General features: G+C 39.2%; 1 protein-coding gene across 3 annotated transcripts in view; it reads left to right on the plus strand.

Annotated features, from left to right (window-relative positions):
- Positions 1 to 18,968, plus strand: part of CACNA1S (calcium voltage-gated channel subunit alpha1 S) — a 71,658-nt gene that overhangs the window by 12,780 nt on the left and 39,910 nt on the right. For all 3 annotated transcript variants that reach the window (XM_039323252.1, XM_039323254.1, XM_039323253.1), the window contains exons 3-18: positions 600 to 739; positions 2,084 to 2,217; positions 4,387 to 4,539; positions 4,764 to 4,969; positions 5,932 to 6,035; positions 6,485 to 6,633; positions 7,326 to 7,407; positions 7,952 to 8,112; positions 8,650 to 8,875; positions 10,919 to 11,126; positions 11,809 to 11,929; positions 13,656 to 13,770; positions 13,935 to 14,028; positions 15,707 to 15,776; positions 16,155 to 16,287; positions 18,191 to 18,320. In XM_039323252.1, coding sequence (XP_039179186.1) covers positions 600 to 739; positions 2,084 to 2,217; positions 4,387 to 4,539; positions 4,764 to 4,969; positions 5,932 to 6,035; positions 6,485 to 6,633; positions 7,326 to 7,407; positions 7,952 to 8,112; positions 8,650 to 8,875; positions 10,919 to 11,126; positions 11,809 to 11,929; positions 13,656 to 13,770; positions 13,935 to 14,028; positions 15,707 to 15,776; positions 16,155 to 16,287; positions 18,191 to 18,320 — 2,226 coding nt within the window. The remainder of the gene's footprint in view (positions 1 to 599; positions 740 to 2,083; positions 2,218 to 4,386; positions 4,540 to 4,763; positions 4,970 to 5,931; positions 6,036 to 6,484; positions 6,634 to 7,325; positions 7,408 to 7,951; positions 8,113 to 8,649; positions 8,876 to 10,918; positions 11,127 to 11,808; positions 11,930 to 13,655; positions 13,771 to 13,934; positions 14,029 to 15,706; positions 15,777 to 16,154; positions 16,288 to 18,190; positions 18,321 to 18,968) is intronic.

An 18,968-nucleotide genomic window follows, 5' to 3' on the forward strand; every position in this document is an offset into this window, starting at 1 on the left:
GGAGAGGAGTTCAGAAGTTATGTTAGAATGAATTACTTCAGAGAAAGAGTAGTGGAAGCTTGGAATCAACTTCCAGTGGAGATAGTGGGTCATTCATCAGTAACTGAGTTTAAACATGGTTGGGATAAACACATATCCATCATCTGACAAAAATTAAGAAATAAAATCGAACTATAAAATAAAACATAAAAATGATAAATAATAATTGTGTCGATATCTGTAACACCATATAACATCTGCCTATCCTAGGTCCTTGGGAAGAACTTGATGGGCAATCAAAATGCCAGTCTGAACATCTGGCTGACTGTGCGATGAACCATAATAAATAAATAAATTAGAAAGAAAGCAAACAACAACAAAAACCCCCTCAAAGGACAGACTCCATGGACCACTAGGTCTTTTTCTACGTTTTCTAAGTTTCTGTTTGTAAGGCCACAAAGCTTATGTCTTTTAAAGGTCAAAAAAATGACTGATGGTCACTTGTAAAGAAATAAAGAGATTTTTTTTCAAGTAGCATGGTATGCAAGCAACCTAAATGAAACTATAACATATATTACTAACATTGTACATCTTTCCCCTTTTTTTTCTGTATCTTGCAGGAGAAGCTAGAATATTTCTTCCTGATAGTATTTGCCATTGAGGCAATGCTAAAGATAATTGCCTATGGGTTTCTATTCCATGCAGATGCTTACCTCCGAAATGGCTGGAATGTGCTGGATTTTACGATAGTCTTTTTGGGGTAAACAAAGTCATTTTATTCAACTCTCTCTGTGGTGGAAGGAAAACCAAGTACGCTAAAATTGTTTAAATGGTGTTTATTTTGGGAAAATTTGCATAGTACACTGTAAGTCAGGGGTGTCAAACTCGCAATGTCACTTGATGTGTTGCGACGTATCACGACTTTTTCCCCATTGCCGGCAATGGGGTGGGTGCGGTTTCGGCATGACGCATCCGGCACCCGTGTGTGTGTGTGTGTGCGTGCGCGTGTGTTTGTGTGAACAATCAGTTCTCTGTGTGAATGCTGCTTCCGGAAGTCCATTCTGGGCTTGGGCAACAAAAAAATTAGCTACCAGTTCTGCTGAAGTGGTGCAAACTGTCTGAATCCCACCACTGTATGTACAGATATCAAGGATCATAATAAAGATTGACCTCCTTATCTATAAATACATACATACAAACAGGAATAGCAAGTTGCTTATTCTCCTGTTTAGTCAATGTTGAATCTGAGCAAGAGAGCAATCTAACACCAAGTGAATCATGTAGCAGAAATGTACAGCCTTTGTGGGTCAGCTGAGTCCTATGGGAACTCCTTTTTTCCACTAAGTGATTCCCAATTTGGGTGTTCTGGCTGTCACTGGAGAACAGTCACTCTCCCTATTCATTGATGATGGAAGCTGCAGTACAAAATCATCCCAAACCAGCATTTTTCTCCGACTCAAAGCAAAAAAGAACTTTTATCCAGAATATACATTCTATATTCAGTCTCTTATCGATATTCTACTAAGATGGATACAGGTGGTCATTTTCTGCACCAGTCATTTAGCTTACTCCAGGACACAAACAATAAAAAGCTGACTCTGCTACTTTTTTTCCTATAAAGCCACTATCAAACAAAAAATATATTAAAGTACCCACACGGTACAGAGAGCAAACTATATATTTTTTGCAATGCACTTTTCTACCATGCAAATGAATGCCATTTTTGCCACTTCATCAAAATGACCTTTGGTTGGACAAGATCTGCTAACCCGTGTGACACGATGTAGAATAACCTCATTAAGGAGCTACAGTTTCTCAGAGAAAAAAATAAAAGCAAAATTCTATTGCTTCTACTGGAGGAAAATCTTTCATCCATATAGACCAGGGGTAGGCAACCTTGGCTCTTCTGTGACTCGTGGACTTCAACTCCCAGAATTTCTGAGCCAGCTGTGCTGGCTCAGGAATTCTGGGAATTGAAGTCCACGAGTCATAAAAGAGCAAAGGTTGCCTACCCCAGGTATAGACCAACTTTTAATGCTTTAGCTTCCTCTGGTGACTTCTACATTAGTCCCACCTATTTTTTCACTCTCCATTTCTTCTGAAGGGTCTTCACAGTGATCTTGGAGAGAATCAGTTTGATGGAGAGTGCACTTCTTAGCGGGCAAGGTGGTTTTGACGTCAAAGCTTTGAGGGCATTTCGAGTGCTGCGGCCATTACGTCTGGTGTCAGGGATACCAAGTGAGTAAAATATCCTAGGTCAGTGGTGGCAAACTTATGGCACGGGTGCCAGAGGCGGCACTCAGAGCCCTATCTGTGGGCACGCGTGCCGTTGCCCCAGTCCTAGGCCTTCAGCTGAGTTTTATAAAACCTTTTCGCTTTAGGCCTCCACCACCGTGTGCAAAAAAAAAAAAAGGTTCAATCAATCAGTCAATTTCAACTTCTCACGGGAAAAAAAAGATCTTGCAAAGTTGGAATTGATTGGTTGAACTTTTTAGTCCCAACCAGTTTGCCGTTACCACCATAGCCACGCCCACCCAATGGGCCACATCCACCCGGCACCTGACAATGCATAGGTGGGTTTTGGGTTGCAGTTTGGGCACTCGGTCTCTAAAAGGTTCGCCATCACTGTCCTAGGTGCTTAATAATTGGGTGGCTGTAGGAAGCCGAAACAGTGGTGAAAGGACACAATTCCCATGAGTCATTTCATTCATAGATCAACTGAGAAATAATATATTAATATAAATATGTTGTCAGTTGAACTTATTTCTGAAAATTAGGAGGCAAATAGATGTAGCCCAAAGGAGATAGTGTTCAAACTGTGCTTATTTTCTTATTGTATTCACACATACTGCTCAATTCAACAAAAGTTCAGCCTTGCAGCCTAAACTAAGAATTAGTCCTGTTGACAGGTTCTTGTGAGACTCTGAAATATTGATTGATTGAATTTATTTGCCGCCCATCTCTGGGAGACCGTGCTTAGTAGCTTTAAAAGTTGGTAACAGAGGAAGAAACCAATAAGCAAGTGGCATCTTATTCATCACGTAAGATTGCATGATGTGGCCAAGTCCAGACAATATTACCTTACACTATAATTCAAATCTGTTGAATTATGGAGAATATTCTGGGTGCCCCAGGGCTCTGGTCTAGGCTCAGTGCTCTTCAACATCTTCATCAACGATTTGGACGAGGGGATAGATGGGGAACTCATCAAATTTGTGGATGACACCAAGCTGGCAGGAATAGCCAACACTCCAGAAGACAGGCTTAAGATACAGGAGGACCTGGACAGACTTGAACACTGGGCACTATCTAACAAAATGAAATTCAGTGGTGAAAAAAGTAAGGTTCTACATTTAGGCAAGAAAAACCAAATGTACAGTTATAGTATAGGGGGTACCTTGCTCAATAGTAGTAACTGTGAGAGGGATCTCAGAGTCCTAGTGGACAATCACTTAAATATGAGCCAGCAGTGTACTGCAGCTGCCAAAAAAGCCAACTCAGTGCTGGGCTGCATTAACAGAGGGATAGAATCAAGATCACGTGAAGTATTAATACCACTTTACAATGCCTTGGTAAGGCCACACTTGGAATACTGCATCCAGTCTTGGTCACCACGATGTAAAAAAGATGCTGAGATTCTAGAAAGAGTACAGAGAAGAGCAACAAAGATGATTAGGGGACTGGAGGCTAAAACATATGACGAACAGTTGCTGGAATTGGGTATGTCTAGTTTAACGAAGAGAAGGACGAGGGGGGATATGATAGCAGTGTTCCAGTGTCTCAGAGGCTGCCACAAAGAAGAGGGAATCAAGCTATTCTCCAAAGCGCCTGAGGGCAGGACAAGAAGCAACGGGTGGACACTAATCAAGGAGAGAAGCAACCTAGAACTAAGGAGAAACTTCCTGACAGTTAGAACAATTAACCAATGGAACAACCTGCCTCCAGAATCGGTGAATGCTCCAACACTGGAAGTTTTTAAGAAGAGACTGGACAGCCATCTGTCCGAAATAGTGTAGGGTTTCCTGCCTGAGCAGGGGGTTGGACTCGATGACCTCCAAGGTCCCTTCCAACTTTATTATTATTATTATAAGATGTTCTATTTCAATTTGTTTCAATGAGTGTGAAAGATGGGAGCTCTACTCCAGAAACATATAGGGAATCAAAATTAAAATCTTATGATATAGAAATGAAACTGGTTTAAGATGTTTTCTTCAGATCCGTTGTATCTGTTGCTGTGATGATAGCACCACTATGAGATTTGGTATATCATCTTGTATTAGTTACCAGAGCATGTTACAGATGGGCATAAAATTTAAAGTTGTCAGTAGGGTCATATAACAATATATGATAGCAACTGTAAATTCAGAAGCTACACTGAACAACCTGTTCCCTTTCTTCCTGTTTTAGGTCTGCAAGTAGTACTGAACTCCATTATCAAGGCCATGTTGCCACTATTCCATATCGCTGTGCTTGTTGTCTTCATGCTTATTATCTATGCCATAGTGGGCCAGGAACTCTTCAAGGGCAAAATGCACAAGACCTGCTATTACAATAAGACGGGTATGGAATGTTCTGCTTAATGTAATCAAAATAAATTAAATATAAGAAATATGTGGGCTGACACCTCTGATTCTGACTGTCTTTGCAGGAAGATAGGTGTGAAATTACTGCCTCTGAAACTCAATTAAAATAGAGACTAAACACACGTTGAGGTGTATGGATGCAAAGAGGTGCGAGCCATTCTCCACAGAGTCTCACATTGGGCCTTCTGTTTCCTTCCTCAGATATCCTGGCCACTGTGGAACGTGAAAAACCAGCTCCATGTTCTACCTCAGGTCATGGGCGCCCCTGTACTATTCCTGGTTCTGAGTGCAGGGGCCCATGGGCAGGACCCAACCATGGCATCACTCACTTTGATAACTTTGGGTTTGCTATGCTGACTGTCTTCCAGTGTATCTCCATGGAGGGGTGGACTGAAGTTCTTTACTGGGTAGGATGAGCATGAATAATAGTTGTCTAGGCCACATTGATTATGTTGCAAATCATAGAATATGAAGCTGTGGGGATGAGGTTATTGGATGGCCCTGTACTTTGCACTTTGGGATTGAGAAGTAAATTATACCTCCACCAAAAGTTGCGCATACATAGGACATAAGCTATTTTCATATTTTAGCTACAATAATTCCTGGCAGTAAAAAAAATCTAATAATAAAAATGACAGCACAGTTCAGTTTTCTGAGGTTCTGTGGTTGCCTTCCTCTAACGCATAGCAGAGCCAACCCTCTTGCTTTTGTCTCCACACATATAGTAAAGTGCCTGGAGCATACTCACTGTAGAATAATACCATTATTCCTGTAAATTGGTCTTTTCAAGAAAACAAAATTAATTAATCAGGATACAAATCTCTACAGAATGCACATAAAATTCTAGATGTTACTTAAGTGGGATCTAGTACCAAGATACTGAAAATACATGATACAGTTAATCTTGAAGGCTTTTATTCCATTGTCTTTTAAATCAATAGTAACTCAAACTAGAACTAACTTATTGAAGTAGATATTGCAAGAGACCCTAAAAGGAGTTTAGCCCTCATCTTTAGCAATAGTGATTCATTATATAGGAACAAGAAGGAGTAAGGGGATGCCTTAGGCTATCAGTTTGGTCTAGTAGGCTAGAAACCAGGAAGCTATGAGTTCTAATCCTAACCTAAAGATATGAAAGCCGGCTGGATGACTTTGGACTAGTCCAACTCACCTCACAAGTTTATTGTTGTGGTAAAAATAGGAGGAAGAAGGAGTTATTTATAAAAATATAAAGGTGGCATTTACAAAATGTCACTTTTGTTTGATTTGGATCCCAGATACTTTCCCTAGAAAGTTAGTGGAGATTTTTCAATGGTGGGAATAATGATGATTTTAATAAAACAGTATCTACTGTTCCGTTTTGTTTTAGGTGAATGATGCCATTGGGAACGAGTGGCCTTGGATCTACTTTGTCAGCCTCATCTTACTTGGATCCTTTTTCATACTTAACCTGATCCTGGGTGTGCTCAGTGGGTAAGCAATTTTCAGAAATAAGAGCAATTTTCAGAAGCAATCTTTTCTGACACATCTTTCACAAGCTTTTTGTCTTAATGATTTTTGAACAGAAATAGATGGACACAGTTGTTTCTACACATCTCAGCAAATCCATTGTCAGAAAATTTTTCCTTTAAATTCTACTTGTAAGATGGTAAAATTACCCCAAGGTCTTTTCAATCCAAATCAATAGATGGGGCAGGAGGCATTGAGCTTAAATGAATGGCCCAAAAAGACACTTTATTTTTTTAAATATTCAAAGTGGGCCTCATGACAGGGAAGGATGTTTTATTAAGTAAAGTAAAAGGTGGGACATTTTCATTATGCGTTTTGAATCTAAAATGAAATGACTTGCCTAAGGGTGTCACTTGCTCACGGGCTTAACTGATATGTTGTGCAATGCTCGTGCTCATCTGAGTTTATTCCAGGGAGTTCACCAAAGAGCGTGAGAAAGCTAAATCAAGGGGTACCTTCCAGAAACTGAGGGAGAAGCAACAACTGGAAGAGGATATGAAAGGCTACATGGATTGGATCACTCATGCAGAAGTCATGGACAGTGACCGGACACGCAGGGAAGGTAGTATGTTTTTTCAGCAGGATTGCCTAATCAAATGAAAGAAATAGCTTTATAGTATATGTTTTATGGACCACAGCTTCCTGCAATGAAGCTTCTAACTACAGGAGCTTTCAGAACAAGCTGCTTGATCAAAGTCCCAAACTAGACAGCATAACCATAGTGCATCAAGAATGGTGATATTTTGTTGGAAAAAGATATGAGAGTGAATTAGAAAAACATGGCTTAAGTTATATGTTTGCAAATATCCATCTTTGTCTTTTAGGTGAACTATTGCTATCATCATGAGAGTGATGATTTTAATAATCGCTGATAGATTAGATAGATAGATAGATAGATAGATAGATAGATAGATAGATAGATAGATAGATAGATAGATAGATAGAGATAGGTATGTAAATAATAGATAGATAGATAGATAGATAGATAGATAGATAGATAGATAGATAGATAGATAGATAGATAGATAGAGATAGGTATGTAAATAATAGATAGATAGATAGATAGATAGATAGATAGATAGATGATAGAGCTATAAGTAGATTATAAAAATCATCAGTATGTATATTCAACAGAGTTGCTGAACTGTTCAATATTCACTAATATAAATTTCTATTTCTGTAAATAAACTTTGTGATAATAATCTATAGCTCTATTAATTAATTCTGCAAATATGTTATGTTTAAATTTCATAGGAATGAGGTCTTCAGATGACGGTGGGTCAGAGACAGACAGTCTATATGAGATTGAAGGCATGAATAAATGGATTCTCTTCTTGTAAGTAGAGGCATTAAAATCTCAGTAAATTCGTATCCTGTAGTTTGGTGTTACATAACTCAAATCATTCTGAAGGACTCTTTAACTTAATCTCTGGAAAATCATTTCCTGTGGAAAATTTGCATATTTTTGGTGAATAAATAAATGATACAGTTTGTAATACAACATACTTGGATGATAGCATTGTAGGAAGGATGGATTAATGTTCCCTGTTAATAATGGGGGCAAGTACAATAATACATATTTGAAATATGGTGCCACAGTAGCGCACCTGCTTAAAAAAAATTGATCCTCCTGGCAGTGTTTCTCAACCTTGGTGAGTTTAAGTCATGTGAACTTAAACTCTCTGAATCCCCCAGACAGCATATGCTGGCTAAAGAATTCTGGAAGTTGAAGTCCACGTATCTTAAAATTGCCAATATTGAGAAACACTGCCCTAGAAGATGTGGGATTCAGAAGGCTTTGCATTATAGGGCTCCATTGTAAAGACTGATTTGGGAAAATAGATTTAACTGCCCTTATCCTCATTTTAAATCTCTTCTAGTCGGCACTGGCGACGATGGAACCGTCTTTTTCGCAGAAAATGCCGCGAAATTGTTAAGTCAAAATTTTTCTATTGGGCAGTGATCTTGATTGTTGGTTTGAATACTATCTCCATAGCTACTGAGCATCATGATCAACCTGACTGGCTGACCCATGCCCAAGGTGAGCTGGGCATTTAGTTTCTCAGTATTTTTCAGATTCTGATTAAAAGTGGGGGACTATGACATTGTCTGCTCAAACTTTAACTTCTCATGAGATTCTATTTGTTTTTCAATGCACTGGCCTCGTATCTATTTCATAGCAACGATACTCTCATAGCACTTTTTATTTATTTGCTATTCTGACACCAGTTGCAATACATTCAGTTTTATCTTAACATAAATCTTCTCATTCCTACTTCTCCATCCTCTTGTGCTTTTGGATAAAAAATGTTAAATGTGTGTCTACCCATGATGAGAAGCATGGGAGTACTCTTCAGTGGACTCTAACTCTTCTCCTCAATCTGCAAAGAATTACTGGTGGGGGTCTGCAGAGTGTGGCCAAAAACAGCCAAAATGACAACATTCAGAGCATCAATCACATCATTATGAGTGCCATTGTGACTTTGTTTTGATTCTGTGGACCTCAGCATTTGAGGAACACCTGATGGCCAGAACATATCCTGTCCATTCATCACTAGTGAAGCTTTTCTGCTTACAGATGTGGCTAACCGAGTACTTCTGTCCCTCTTTGCGGTGGAGATGATTCTGAAGATGTACGCCCTGGGCCTCCGTCAGTACTTCATGTCTATCTTCAACCGCTTTGATTGCCTTGTGGTGTGCACTGGAATCTTGGAGCTAATCCTGGTAGAGATCATTTCCATGACACCCTTGGGCATCTCTGTTTTGCGATGCATTCGACTGCTAAGACTCTTCAAGATAACCAAGTGAGTTTCCTCTCCGTGATAAACAGAGCAGAGTTGAAAAACATCCCATTCATATATAATAGTTATTTCTAAAATTATTTCCTTGGGCTATTCCCACAAGTCTTTTTTTCAATATGAAGCCAGAATGCACAACAATACAGTATTTTCCATTTAGAGGGCACTTTTAGTGTGCGCACTAAATTGTGATTCCTCAGTTAATGCTGAGAGCAGCATTTCTGGAGTAAATAGATCAATATATTATAACAAGGATATGTATGTGTGTATGTATGCACACATACACAATTTAAGACTTACAACCTGGACTTTTAATTAGGAACAGCAGCACGTATGCTTTCTAAGAAATATCTTTGATGTTGTGCTTCAATAACCTTAATATTGAAACTTGTCCAGATTACTCCTCTCTTCTCAAGTCACCTTAAATATATGCTGAACTCTGATTTGTCCAGGCATACAAAATTCAACAGTGTAGTCAGATCCAACATGGCAATGATGAAAAGATACATATGACATCTAAAATAGCTTATTTGTGCATCTTCGTAGTCAAAAGTGTTCATCATGCCTGGAAGCTACATACACAGAGAGAGATTCATTCTGATCCCTAAGCCCCTGCCCTGTAAACCTACCTATATTTTGGAACTTGTGTACTCCAAGAAATTGAGTCACATTGATCCATCTAATAGAGTCAAGGGAAAACAGTTCTTCACACAATAAAAATGATTTTAGGGAATTCATTGCCACAAGATGCAGCTGTGGTCGCTGCTAAATTGGATTGTTTTTTAAAGAAAGATTAGATTACTTTAAATAAATAAATTAGTAATAGTATCTTCCTGACTTTCCTGAGAGCTGAGATTACTAAGGGTCAGAACAGCGATATATCATTTGCTGCATTTATTCTTCAGGGCAACCTGACTAGAGAAGAAGATTATAGCATCTTCATACCTCATTGGAGATTAAATTAATAAAATAAATATTGAGAGAAGTGACTTAATTGTGATTAACTTGCTGCTTTATTATTACTGTGGTTCATGAAATACATTGTTAGAATTTAATTTGTCATTAAGTTGTTAATTTTATTTTTATACTTCTTATTTTATGATAAAGTGTGTTTATGATTTGGGACAGACACATAATTTAAAAGATCCCTAGTGTGAAAACAGTGATTAATTCTGCCATCCAGTCCACTCCAAACTATCAAAGTATGGGGCTTATTGTTATGGCTGAACTGATATTGGTTGATGGTATTTGCCCCTTCCCCTCATGACAGGTAGCCTCAGATACCCACATCCATCTCTACTAGGTTCCAAGCCTGGCTAGATGAGAAGGAAGGGAGGTGATAGGAGGACTCAGACCAAAATAGTCTGTACATACTGTGCCAAGGAGCTACACTGAATATATTCCGTTCTGTTCTGTTAAAATAGCTACAATCTTGGATGGCCATCCTCAGCTGTGAAGGCACCAATTGTGAGAACTTGCAATTCTTTCTTCTATGAACAAATAAGCTATTAGTGCCAGCTGTAATAATACAGGTAGTCCTGTGTTATTCATTTAGTGACTGTTTGAAGTTACGACATTGAAAAAAAGCGACTTTTGACTGCTTTTCACACTTATGACTGTTGCAGCATCCCTGTGGTCCCATGATCAAAATTCAACTGCTTGGCAACTGGCTCGTATCTATGACGGTTGCAGTGTCTCGTGATTATGTGATCCCTTTTTGGGACCTTCTGACAAGCAAAGTCAATGGGGAAGCCACTTAACGACCGTGTTACTAATTTAACAACTGCAGTGATTCACTTAACAGCTGTGGCAAGAAAGGTAAAATGGGGCAAAACTCACGTAACAATTGTCTTTCTTAGTAATGGAAATTTTGGGCTCAGTTGTGGCCGTACGTTGAGGACTACCTATAGTTGATCAGAACAGTGATTTAGAACTTTTTCTCTTCTAGATTCCCATCTTACTCTGCTAGATAACTTGGTTGATTTGCATACATTCCCAAATTTTCTCTACTATGATAATGAATCTTATAATCCTTCTCTTTTTCTCCAGGTATTGGACCTCGCTGAACAACCTGGTGGCATCTCTGCTGAACTCCGTGCGCTCCATTGCCTCCCTCCTCACCCTCCTCTTCCTTTTCATGGTCATCTTTGCCCTCCTAGGGATGCAGCTTTTTGGAGGGCGGTTTGACTTTGATGATACGGAAATACGACGCAGCACCTTTGATAACTTCCCCCAGGCTCTCATCAGTGTCTTCCAGGTACAGATAAAGTCAACAAGTGGGTAAATTAGTAGGAAAGTAGGCTGTGGAATGGGTAGGTCGTTTGGCAGTGTGTGTTTGTGTGTGTGTGTGTGAGAGAGAGAGAGAGAGAGAGAAAGAGAGAGAGAAGGGAGGGAGGGAGGGAGGGAGGGAGAGAGAGAGAGAGAGAGAGAGAGAGAGAGAGAGAAGGGACAGAGGGAGGGAGAGAGAAGGGAGAGAGGGAGAGAGAGCGCAAAATGTGACTGCAATATTTATGGCATTTCCGGACAATCATAAGCCTTAATTGACATATATTTGGTGGTAATTTTCAGCCATTGTGCTAGTAATCTCTCCCCCATTCCTCCCTGCCTTCCTTTGCTTTTCTTGATGAAGAAGAAAAAAAAGTGGGAACGCAACTGGTCACTATGCAGGAGGGAGCAAAGGACTAGTATCAAAACAGTGCTTTGTCTATAGGAAAGAGTGAAGAAATTCAGCAGCTGGGAGGTTGGACAAGGTGGGCGTTCCCAACAATGAGAAATCACCTGTCCTAAATCCCAGAGGAAATGTGGCTGAATTAATAATTAATCAGTTTAATTACCCAGGCTCCAACATGTTGAAGGAGATTTAGATTTTCACCTTTGTTTGAAAGCCAAATATTTCTAGATGATTTCTAGTGCTTTCAAAATATTTTGTCTCTTCCTAGGTCCTGACTGCGGAAGACTGGACCTCTATCATGTACAATGGGATTATGGCTTATGGAGGGCCTTCCTATCCCGGTGTGCTGGTCTGCATTTATTTTATTGTTCTGTTTGTATGTGGGAATTGTATCCTTTCTTTAAACAGTGTTCATATATTAAGTGAAATACTTGACTAGTGATGGACTGTAAAGTATTCTTACAAAACTCTGCCATCAAATGCAATGCAGTAATGCCCTTCTCAAAATATAGCGTCCACTAACAAACAGGAGAGCCTCAGTTACTTGGAAAGATAGATTACCATCTTCTGTTTTATGCAACTTAGTGATTCCCTACGGAAGCAGGCTATGCTTAGAAAAGTTGCATGGAATGCCTAATCATGTCATGGGTAGGAGCTGGCTGAGGAATTCTGGAAGTTGGAGTCCACCCATCTTAAAATTGCCAAAGTTGAGAAATAATGGTTTAATTCAGTAATTTCAAATACTGATGGGGGTTTGATCATCAGAGGAAGACAGATCCCTATTACATATGATCATGATTTCACTTTCATTCTCTGATTTTGTTCTGCACATTGGCTGGGTAAATGTCAGGCTTTCCTTCGCCCTTCTATACACCATTGCTAAAATGTGGAATGGTTTGGGGTTTTTTGTTGTTTTTTGTTTTGCTTTGTTTATTGCTTTGTTCATAACCATGTTTGATGCTGCTCTTCACGTCAGGGGTGAATAATGTTTTTGGGATTTATTACTTTCCTTTCATTATCAAGTCTGTTCAACTTATCACAGCGGTCCCCAACTTTTCTGGCACCAGGGACTGGTTTTGTGGAAAACAATTTTTCCACGGACAAGGAGGGGGGATGGTTTTATGGGCAACCTAGATCCTGCACATAGGTAGCTGAAGCTTCGCTCCCTTGCTGGTCACTTGCATAGCCTGGTTCCTAGCAGGTCATGTACCAGTACTAGTCCACATGCCACAGGTTGGGGACCCATGATGTATCAGATGTCAAGGAACTATAGAAGTAACTATGCTGATATAAAAAGCAAACATTAAAAAAAATTCTAAGGGGTATGCTATTTTTATAGTCATGTGAAATCATATCCTCGCTATGGAGACAGATAAAGGACTTAGTCCCAATATTTTTTATTTCTTTATGTACTGTATGTTATCCCCTCCCTTCTTTCTTTTGGGAGTTCAAATTGGCATACAATGAGATCTCGGTTTATGTTATCCTTATTACAACAAGTTGAACTGGGATAGAGTGATTGTCCCAAAGTCACCCAGGGAACTCCATGATCAGGCTGTATAATTGAAGTCCCAGTGCAGCACCTTAAACACTATATTGCACTGGCCCTGCTATTCACTTACATCTTTAGATATTGCTAAATACATCATAGCTAGTTTTGCTTGATGCTTTGTGGTTTTATCATTTTTTTAAATTGACCATATCCCACCTTGTCTTCTATGGATGTAGGAGAAATTTAAAATGTTTGAAATCAATAAATAGAGAATTATTTATGTGGCCATTAATGAACTCTTGGTGTCTCTTTCTGCCCAGCAAGTCTGAGTTGAATTCAGACAAACAGCCAGTGCCTTTTCTTACCTGACAGCCCAAGAAATGGCCTTGTCTGTTCGCAGTTTTGACAATATCCCACGTTTTGCAGTAATGATAATATGTCCATTTCCTACCCCCCGATTTTCTTCCAATCTCTCAGATTCAATGATATTAGAAAATTGGCTGGGTGTAACCTGTTATCAAGTGAAACTTTCAAAGAATGATAGAAGTCTCAATCCATCGTTTCTATATGATATAAATCCACATTGTAAAATTCCTTAGCTTTTCTCCTCCCCCTTATCTTAGACATCTTGCTGAATGTCTTTTTGGCTATTGCTGTGGACAATCTGGCTGAGGCAGAAACATTAACATCTGCCCAGAAAGCCAAAGCTGAAGAGAAGTTGTGGAAAAAAATGACCAGGTCAGTTCTGCCTTCTGCTGCTGATCCTAACATTCATACCTTTGGGGTTCTAGACTGCTCTGTCTCAATTGTTGTAACTCTAAGCTTCTTTAATATGCCTCCCCTACTCCGTTCCACCTGGCTTCTCTTCCCTTTGCCCTTGCTGTTTTGGTTCTTTTCTGTAGAGGTTATCCTGAGAAATCTGAAGAAGAAAAGCTGTTGTTGGCCAAGAAGCTGGAACTGAAAGCAAAAGGAGAAGGAATTCCCACCACAGCTAAGGTCAGATGAGGATGGCAGCTACCAAGGCTGCACTTTATCTCTTTAGCCATTTTTTTTTTTTTTTGGCTTGTTTGGGTATTTGCATCCAGCTTTTGAAGACAAATGGCCTTTAAAAAATGGCTTATAAAATATTTTTCTGTAAGAACAGACAATATTGTTATAGGCAATTCACTTGTCCTAATAGTGAAATTTTCTAAGATCACAAGCATTTACCTAGTTTTCATTCCTTTTCAATTAAATCCATTATCGTTTGATTATAGTTTTGTTTAATAATCAATACTGAGGCTGCACAAATATATATACAGTGTGCATGAATGTGTGTGTATATAGCATTAAACATTCTCACACATATTCTAAACTTTAGCCAGCACCACTCTAGAACTTTTTTCCAAAGCCTACTTAGCTGTGCACATTTTTTTTTTCTATCTGTCCCAGACTTTTTCCCAGTAGGTGACATTATTCCCAGTGCAGGGAAGAAAAACAGGGCTCATCTGATGTTGGGACTGTTAAAGGCAGCTTGTGAAAGCCATTAGTCTAGTTCAGGGCTAGGCAACCTTGGCTCGTTGACTTCAACTCCTAGAATTCCTGAGCCAGCTATGCTGGGAGTTGAAGTGTATGAGTCATAAAAGAGCCAAGGTTGCCTACTGGTCTAGTTACTCATCTTAACAAAGTGTAACACTGAGAAAGCTTGCAAGATGTATTTATGAGTTACCACCCCATCAGATGAATTTTCCTGGGAAATGAACTCCTGCGGGATTGAACTACCACCTTGTTTCTGATGCTAATTATTTGACTTGCGCTATGATTGAGAATAGTAAATGAGAGTATATGGGTCTTAAGGATGAAAGGTACCGTAGTCTTCATTCAGGATCCCATTTGGATCTGTCATTGGGAACAATGGTTTAATCTTCTGAGCTTTCGGACCCATACTGGAGCCCATCTTCAGGGAACTTCTTTGTAGCAGGGTGTGTGCTTCGGGTTGTTCTGTGGCATTTATATGGTGCCTGAAGTCCTCATTCACTTTTTCCCCAAAGAAGGCCATTATTTTACATTGAGGCTGAGAAAATATCATTAATAAAAGACACATTGGTTCCAAAATAGGTATGATAGGCGTTTGTGATTTTATTTCAGTGACAATCTTCTGGAGGGCACATTCACACCCAGAAGTCCCTTTACTTTTTATTTAAAAGCATGCAGATTTTATCGCAGGATTTCCCAAACTTTGAGGTGTACCTCGCTCCCATTTTTACAATAAATCCACCTTCCCCAATGTTTCACTGTATTGTTTTCATTGTTCGTTTGTGTTTATTTTAGTGTTTGGATTTTTAAGGGAAGTGTGTCATTACGATTTCACTAAAGGGACATGTGATTGCAAAAAATAAAAAAAAAAATTGGAACCCCTGCTTTATGTAATAGAATGTTATTCAATAAAACATCCATCCCAATGTTATATATAACAATGGCATGCATAAACCAAACCATATGGTGTTTTCACAAATAAGTCCAGATGTGTATAAAACAGTCCTGGATGCCATTTCCATTGCATGCATTTAGATATACTGTTGTTTGTCAATCCTCTTTTTTTGCTCTGCTCTTAGTCTCAGCCAAGTAGCGCTGTTCAGCAATATTGTTAACAGAGTTGCAGCGCTTAATTTCTTTTTCATTTTTTCCTGCTTAGTTAAAAGTGGATGAGTTTGAATCAAATGTCAATGAAATCAAGGACCCATACCCCTCTGCGGACTTCCCAGGTAAGAAGATTTCAGTGCCATTTGTTTTTGGCAATTCCATCACATGTTAAATAAAAGAGAAGGAAAGTATTTGTATAAAGCAGGGGTCTTCAAACTTGGCCCTTTTATGACTTGTGGACTTCTGCTTTGCTGGCTGAGGAATTCTGGGAGCAGAAGTCCACAAGTCATAAAAGGGCCAAGTTTGAAGACCCCTGGTATAAAGTATATTGTCTAACATTGGCAATCAGTGTTCCTGAGTCTTAGTAGGACCTAAGAATGGAAAGTACATGGTTGTCATAGTACAAAAATAATATTGAAAACCTTCAGGAGATTTTTTTTAAAAATCTACAATTAATTACTAGGTGGGCATTAAGTTTTTCTGTAACTATTTTCCTACAGGTGATGATGAGGAAGATGAACCTGAAATTCCTCTGAGCCCTAGACCACGTCCCCTGGCTGAGCTGCAGTTAAAGGAAAAAGCAGTGCCCATGCCTGAAGCAAGTTCATTCTTCATCTTTAGCCCAACCAACAAGTATGCCTCCTTCCTTCCTTCCTTCCTTCCTTCCTTCCTTCCTTCCTTCCTTCCATCCATCCATCCATCCATCCATCCATCCTGTCAACAAGCATATTGGTCCTCCAACTCTATGAGCCGAGGTGGCGCAGCAGTTAGAGTGCAGTACTGCAGGCCACTATAGCTGACTGTGTTCAGCAGGTCAGTGGTTCAATTCTCACCGGCTCAAGGTTGACTCAGCCTTCCATCCTTCCGGGGTAGGTAAAATGAGGACCCAGATTGTTGGGGGCAATGTAAATATATATATATATATATATATATATATATATATATATATATATATACATTGCTTACTGGTGTACACCGCTTAGAGAGTGCTTGCACTTAAAGCGGTAAATAAGTCTCATAAATAAATAAATAAATAAATAATCAAAGCTATTACTACACCAGTAAAAGTACTGAAGTGGGGGGACTGAATGCCTTGCAGGATGTTTATTTCTCAAATGATATTTTGTTTTTGATCTTTTTGATGTTTTTCTGTCAAAAATGGATAGAGCGTAAGTTCTGGAGACAGAAATAACAAAGGTATAAGATTTCTTATCTCAGTATTACACAGATGGGAAGAATTATGCTATACATATGCTATATATTACTGAACAGCTTGGAGCTCTTAGCATGACCATTTCTCTGTCTCTTATGCAACATGGCAACTTAGCTAGTCAGATTTAACATCTGAACCAGCTCAGGAGTTTATGGATGATCACCTGGTTAATTTTGGCCTATTGGTACGAAGATACTTCTTCGCTGGTACGACCAATCTCCTTTCAGCCTTCCCAATTTCTAGAATCACTTTTAGTGAATTGTTGTTCTCAGTCACAACAATGTAAAATGGATTGAAGAATGTTATGATTTTTTAATACAACAATCAAAGCATGGATTCTGCTTTACATTTATTATTGATAAATTATATAAATTTATACTTTGTTTTATTTATTTAAATGTCACTTCCTGACTCCTAAAAAATCACAGAAAAAAATGCACACAGAATAATAAACTAACATAGTAATAAAAAATAAAAGATGACGCAAATCAGGCAACAAACAAACAGATCCATATTATCCAGAAGGAGGCTTCAGTCATCCTCATCAAAGGCCTGGGTGAAGAGCCAGGTCTTCAGGGCTCTCCGAAATACAAGCAGATGGGGGCCAACTGAATATCAGGAGAAACCCTAGTCATTCCTACAAGGGCCATAATGTTACGGTAATCATAGGAAGAGTAGCAGTCACCTATTGGTGGCATAGTTAATCAGACACATAGTAGTAATACTGTACAACTCTGGTTCCTATTTAAGAAAATTGTAAGTCAGAACAGCTCCCATTGTCATTACATTTCTGAAATGGCTGGATTAAAATACAAATAAAAGATCAGCTGGCAGCCCCATGTTCATACTTAATTTCTTGGCCAAATAAATACAAATGAAATAAATTGCAATCTGGCAAACATTATTTCCTGTTTAATACCCAGAAATTCAATCTTATCTAGTATTATTTAGTAATATAAGGGAGGCAGGCAGGCAACTTCCAGCCTCTAAGATCCTCTCTTAGAGACCCAGAGCTGCCTCTGACTGAACCCTCAGGAAACACCAAAATGGTAGTGCAAGGCTAAAATAAGCTTTAAGGGAATTCAAAGAAAAATAAGCCAGAAAGAAACATAAAATCCAAGGCATAAATGCACGATGTGGCCCCATCCATTATTGACACGGGCCCCACCATATTCCATTAAGTAAATAGTCTGCTCTTAGTATATTCCTCTTCCTCTATTCATATATGAACTTTTATTCAGGTGTCCTCTGATCAGAATATGAGCTTAAGCAATATACTGTATACACTTAATTCTCTTTCTTCCCTGGTCTTCTTGTTTCCAGGATCCGGGTGCTGTGCCATAGAATCGTCAATGCCACCTGGTTCACCAATTTTATCCTCCTCTTTATCCTGCTCAGCAGCATCTCACTGGCAGCAGAAGATCCAATTCGAGCTGACTCATTCAGGAATCAGGTAAAAAGATATGGCATTTTGTACTACAAGCATGATAAATGTGGCTGGTTTCAGACTACGTTTCCCCAGCCGGGTACTCTCCAATGGTTTGTGACAGCAATTCCAAGAATGCTGTCTTGTAATTAGGGAAGTTATAATTTCAACAGACAACATCTTTAGGACAGAACAGAACAGAACAGAACAGAGCTGGAAGGGACCTTGGAGGTCTTCTAGTGAAGTCCAGCCCCCTGCTCAAGCAGGAGAACCTATACCATCTCAGACAAGTGACTGTCCAGTCTCTTCTTAAAAACCTCCAGGGATGGAGCACCCACGATTTCTGAAGGCAAGCTGTTCCATTGGTTAACTGCCCTCACTGTTAGGAACTTTCTCCTTAATTCCAGGTTGCTTCTCTCTTTGATCAGTTTCCAAGCATTGTTTCTTGTCCTGCCCTTTGATGCTTTGGAAAATAACGTGACCCCCCTCTTCTTTGCGGAAGCCTCTCAAATACTGGAATACTGCTATCATGTCGCCTGTTTCTTCTTTTCTTTGGACTAGCCAAACCCAAGTTCTGCAGCCGTTCTTCATATGTTTTAGACTCCAGGCCTTGGATCATCTTAGTTGCTCTTCTCTGAACTTTTTCCAAGGCCTCAACATCTTTTTTGTAGTATA

Source organism: Crotalus tigris, unplaced genomic scaffold (genome assembly GCF_016545835.1).
Source record: "Crotalus tigris isolate CLP2741 ecotype Arizona unplaced genomic scaffold, ASM1654583v1 scf7180000024167.7108832, whole genome shotgun sequence".
Classification (NCBI taxonomy): Eukaryota; Metazoa; Chordata; class Lepidosauria; order Squamata; family Viperidae; genus Crotalus; species Crotalus tigris.